Source organism: Terrapene carolina, unplaced genomic scaffold (assembly GCF_002925995.2).
Source record: "Terrapene carolina triunguis isolate 2854851 unplaced genomic scaffold, T_m_triunguis-2.0 Scaffold22324, whole genome shotgun sequence".
NCBI classification, from domain to species: Eukaryota; Metazoa; Chordata; order Testudines; family Emydidae; genus Terrapene; species Terrapene triunguis.
This window is the reverse complement of record NW_020686675.1, coordinates 1-5367: the sequence shown is the minus strand read 5'-3', so window position 1 is coordinate 5367 and position 5367 is coordinate 1. Positions and strand designations below refer to the sequence as shown.

The 5367-nt window shown below is 63.0% G+C and overlaps 1 protein-coding gene across 1 annotated transcript; it reads left to right on the top strand.

Annotated features, from left to right (window-relative positions):
• Window positions 1-356: 356 nt before the first annotated feature.
• LOC113408706 (rootletin-like) lies at window positions 357-4628 on the top strand (the record flags this gene model as incomplete). Its single annotated transcript, XM_026662086.2, has 6 exons — window positions 357-442; window positions 1419-1584; window positions 2278-2384; window positions 2846-3073; window positions 4180-4276; window positions 4524-4628. Coding segments are annotated over exons 1-6 (789 nt in total), but the record flags the coding sequence as incomplete, so codon positions are not given.
• Window positions 4629-5367: the final 739 nt, after the last annotated feature.

Here is a 5367-nt window from a genome sequence, read left to right as displayed (position 1 = left end):
GGGATTTGAATCCCAAAAAGCCGGACATGTCCAGGAAAATCCGGACGTATGGTAACCCTAGTCATGGTGGGCGGAGCCTCTCGTGTTCCTGCTTGATTGGACCTGCTGGAATGAGCCTGCCTCTCCCCCCCCACCCCCCAGGCCGGTTCCTGCTCTGATAGATGGGAGCCCAGACTGCACCAGGCCTGACCGACTCGTGGAGGGGGGTCCCGGCAGGGCTGGGGTGGTGTTTGGGGGGCGCTTGCCCCGCGCTGCCCTTCTCCATCCCATGGCCGAAGGGCCGACCTGGTTCTCCAGGGCCCCCGGCCCCCTGCTAAGCAGCCACTGCCCACTCCCTCCCCCAGAGCCGGCTGGACATGACGGACTCGCGCCTGCGCCAGGACGAAGAGCACAGCAACGACCTGGAGAACGCGCTCATCCGGCTGGAGGAGGAGCAGCAAAGGTGTGTCGGGGGTGGTGGTGGGAGGGGTCCTGTCCATGGGGCTCCACCTGGGGCTCAGGTGGGTCTGGGCAGCTGCATCCTCGGAACCCCATGCTTCTGGGCCTCTATTGCACCTTCTGCCTGGCTGGGCTTCATGCTGGGCTGGGAGAACGAGAGGGCACCTTCCTTGGAGCCTGAGCTGTGCCAGGAATCTACCATTGGAATCTGGGCTCCTGGCATCGCCTGCACGTAGGCCCAGCATTTCCCTGCGGGTTGTGATCCTGTCTGGCTTCCCCGGCTAACCCAGGGTCAGGCTGGGTTCATATTTGGACAGGTGACCTCCTAGGACGCCTGGTTACTGTAGGCAGTGGTGTCGCTGGCGTTTACCCCCCCCCCCCCGAGTACTGCACTACTAATCCCTAGCAGCTGTGCTTTGGAAGTGCCGTGTATTTTGCGGCGTGAAGCTGTCCTGAGCGCTAGTGCTCACTATTGGTCCCCTGGTGCTTTGGATGAGTCAGGGTGTTCTCTTCAGCCTCGCTGCCAAATTCCCTCACAGGTTATTACGTTGGGCTTCCCCAAATCTCCTCTGCAAATTGGATTGGATGGGCTCTTTTTTTGCTTCCTGTTGTGTGCAGCTGCAACGCTGCGCCCCAGAGGTGGCTGCCTGGCGGTGGTGGGTGAACATCAGATCCCTGTAGCTCCCTTATTGACAATGGGGTCAGTTAATGTCGGGGTCAGTTAAGGTCTGGAAAGGGCCAGGAGGCGCTTGGCTGGAAGGTGCTCGACTTGGGCAGTGACTGTCTTATTCTGAAGGAAGTGTTTGGATCTGTGTTGTTTGGTGTCTCAGAGCTGCGATACCAGGGCCCATCCTCCACGTTGGGCCCTTTGCCCCATGCCAGAGTCGGTCCCTTCCCACCTGTGCGCGGGCCCCTCTTTTCCTTCTCAGCCCCTGCGCTCTCGGTCGGTGCTGACGCTCTCGCTGGGTCCCCGTCTCCAGGAGTGCCAGCCTGGCCCAGGTCAACGCCATGCTGCGGGAGCAGCTGGACCAGGCCAATGCCGCCAACCAGGCCCTCAGCGAGGACATCCGGAAGCTGACGACCGACTGGACCAAAGCTCGCAACGAGCTGGAGCAGCGGGAGGTGGAGTGGAGGCGAGAGGAGGAGGTTAGGGCCGGAGAGATGCCCTGCTTAGCATGCGTCATTCTCCCTGGTGCATGCCCGTCCCGTGGGCACTGTCCTACTGGGCACAGACAGATTTGCACACATGCTGCCAGGGCGGCTCACGCTGGCCCAGAGAGGCAGCGCCTTGGCTGTAGGCCGCGCAGTACGTTGCTGGGAGCCGGCCATAGGACACCTCCTTTGCCCCAGTCCCTGGAGAGGTGGTTCGTCCCCTCCCCTTCAACTTCCTTTTACCCTCAGTGGGAGCCAAGTCTCTCTGCTCCAGGCCTTTCCGGGCCAGCGGTCACTGCGTCACCCCAGAGGTGGCTGCATTTCAGTGGTGCTGCCTGTGCATAGCTGGGTCAAGCCCTTTGGGGGGGAGGGGGTCCTGCCGCATCAAAAGCTCTGTATAAACGTAGCTGTTGCTAAGAGTCCTGCCTGGAGTTGCCATTGAGGTCAGCGGCGCCGGCGCTTCGGGATAGCGAGAGCAGTGCAGGGCACCCCCCGGAGCAGGGCTTGTGGGGCGTTATGGGGGATCAAAGCCGGGTGCTCTGTATCCAGCCAGGCAGCGAGTGCATTGCTGTGCCCTGTGCTTCCCCCGGGGTGCGCTGGCCAGGCCCTTGGCAGCGCTGGGGGGGTGGTGGTGCCTGGGGAGGGGGATCCGGCTGTCACTGCTTCTCCTCTCCTCTCCCCTCCCAGTCTTTCAACACCTACTTCAGCAACGAGCACAGCCGGCTGCTGACCCTCTGGAGGCAGGTGGTGGGCTTCCGGCGCCACTTCAGTGAGATGAAGACCATGAGCGAGAGGTCAGGAGGGGAGTGGGGGCGGGGGGGTGCATGGGGCGGGCGGTTGCTGGGCTCTTTTTCTCCCAAAAGCACAAGGAGCAGGGCCTGAGAAAGCTGCCCAGCCCCCCGTGGCGTACAGCGCCTCCTCCAGGATCCCTGTGAGAACAACCTGAGTACAGAACAGCCCTCCCGATCTCCCCTGCACCACCCAGACAAACACGTTAGCCGGCCCTGGGAGCCACGTTCGGCTGCCCGGCCTGATTTCTGCTTCTCTGCGTGTCCTGCCTGGGGGCCTATAATGACCTTCTCCCTGGCGGGGGTGGTGCAGGTTCTGAACACTCAGGCTCCATGGGTTTAGATCCCAGCCAGGCCCCCTTCGAAGAAGATGCCCTGCAGGTGATGGGGCGTGGGGTTCTGTAGATCCAGCAGCGTGGGGTGCTCGGGCCCCCGGAAACGCCCCTCTCTTTGGGACTCCGGTGCAGGGACCTGTCGGAGCTGAACAACGCGCTGTCCAGGTCCAGCCGCACCATCCACGCCGCCTGCCTGAACCTGAGCAGCAACCTGCGTCTGTCGGAGAGCAGCGCCGGCGCGGCCCTGGAGAAGCAGGCTCTGCTGCTGGCCCAGCTGGAGGAGCAGCTGAAGGACAAGGTGCGCGACATGATCCAGCTGCAGGTCAGGTGCGACATGGAGAAAGCGGAGCTCGGCACCAGGTACGGATGCCCCCGATCGGGGCCAGTGTCCCAGGCCCTGAAGCTTGGAGCTCACCGGGCCGGGAGAGGCACCGTGTGGGAATCAGGGAGCGCTGCCCCTCCAGCAACCTTGGAGATCCTGGGGCTCTGGGCTGAGCATATCCTGCTCATGGGAGAAGGAAGGGCAGAGGGGGCCCATCTGTTCCATGTTACGACCATCCCGGAGCCTTAACTTTCCACCTCCCTGCAGGCTGAATCCTGTAGAGTGGCGATACTCAGACCTCAATGGGTCAGGCGACCTGGGGCCTGGCTCTGTAGCTCCGGGGGTCAGTGCAGTGGTCTCAGAACGTGGTGGTGGCCAGTTCAAATCTCATACAGGCCTGGGTAGGGGTGGCGGCCTCGGATTTTCCAGGAGCCAAATTAGCGCTTGGCATTACCCAAAAGAGCCCCTGTCGTGGGGATTCACTGTTTACATATTCTTGGTTATTCTGACCCAGTGTTGTGATTTTATCAACTACGATTGGTTAATAACATCGGAAAAGCCTCCCGATTGGTTAATAACGTAGGTCAACAATCACATCCCGCGGTGGTTTAATAGCGCGTGCGGCAAAGAGCCGCAGGAGACACGTTAACGAGCCGCTCGCGGCTCCGGAGCCGGAGTCTGAGCATCACTGCTGGAGAGTAACGTGGTTCCTGGTTCCAGCCGATCAGAGGCTCCCCGCAGAGCCATTCCTTTGGGTCCCCAGGTGCCAGGCCCAGGACATGGGGTGTGGCCTGGTCTCCCACCGCCTCTTACTAGACATCAGCTGGGCAAGCTCAGCGCCGTGGGGAGGGGACGTGGTGTATGTGGAGGATGTTAGTGGGACAGTGGAGAGGAAACGGCCATGTGCTCCAGCCAGGGCTGAGATAATGGGGTGGGGGTTTTCCCAGGGCACTGTCGGCATGAAGCGTCTCAGTCCCCGGATCAAACGTGGAGCGGTAACCCTCTCTCTAGCACGGCTGGGGCACCAGGGATCTCCATACGCTTGACTGGGCCCATGTCCATTGGGCTCTGGCCCTGTGCCGTATAGTACGCGCCCCTGGCCGTTCCTCTGCTCGCCCTGACCGGCCCCCCTCCCTTGCTCCAGAATCGCTGAGACGACGGCCACCATGGAACGCTTGAAAGCCCAGAACTTGGAGAAGGAGAAGACGATCGAGACGCTGACCCAGAAGCTGGAAACTCTGGTGAGAGACTCAGCGTGACTTGGCTGGTTCCCAGAGGAGACGGGAGCACCTGAAACAGCGATTGATCCTCGGCAGAGCCGCCCGCTCTGGTACCTGTGCTCCGGGGAAGGGCTCACCAGCAGTCAGCCTGCCCTTCCCGGCTGATCGGCCTTATGGGCACAGCTGAGAGCTGGAGCCAGAAACGAGCCGTTGAGCGGACGTGGGGGGCATGCGCGCTGCCTGGCTGATGCCGCGTCTCTGCTTTCAGGAGGCCGCGCGGGCGCAGGAGCAGGCAGCGCTGGAGGCCGAGGAGATCGAGGCCTTGCGGACGGAGTCGGAGATGCTCCAGCAGACGCTGCGAGACCTTGCTCAGGTACAGGGTGCGTGGGTCCCGTGAGCAAGGCGGGATATCCCAGAGAGCAGGTTCTCTCACTTGTGAGCAGTTACAGAGTCATAGAGTTTACAGTCAGAAGGAATCACCCAATCACCTAGCCCAGAGGTGGGCAAACTACGGCCTGCGGGCCACATCCAGCCCACGGGACCCTCCTGCCCGGCCCCTGAGCTCCTGGCCCGGGAGGCTCGCCCCCGGCCCCTCCCCCTCTATTCCCCTTCCCTCCAGCCTCAGCTCACTGCACCGCCGGCGCGCGGCCTGACCCGGTCTCTGTGCTGTATGGTGGCATGGTTGGCTCCAGCCAGGCGGCGCGGCTGCCTGTCCTGGTGGTCTGGGCAGTGCGGCTGTAGCGCCGCCGGCCACCGGTGCTCCAGGCAGTGCGGTAAGGGGGCAGGGAGCAGGGGGGGGTTGGATAGAGGGCAGGGGAGTTCGGGGTGGTGGGCAGGGGTGTGGATAGGGGTCGGGGCGGTCAGAGGGCAGGGAACAGGGGTTGAATGGGGGCAGGGGTCCCGGGGGGGCAGTCAGGAAGGAGGGGGGTTTGGATGGGGTGGCAGGGGGCAGTCAGGGGCAGGGGTTCTGGGGGTGGTCAGGGAGAAGGGGTGGTTGGATGGGGCACGGGTTCCGGGGGTGGTCAGGGAGAAGGGGTGGTTGGATGGGGCAGGGGTTCTGGGGGAGGTCAGGGAGAAGGGGTGGTTGGATGGGGCAGGGGTTCTGGGGGGGG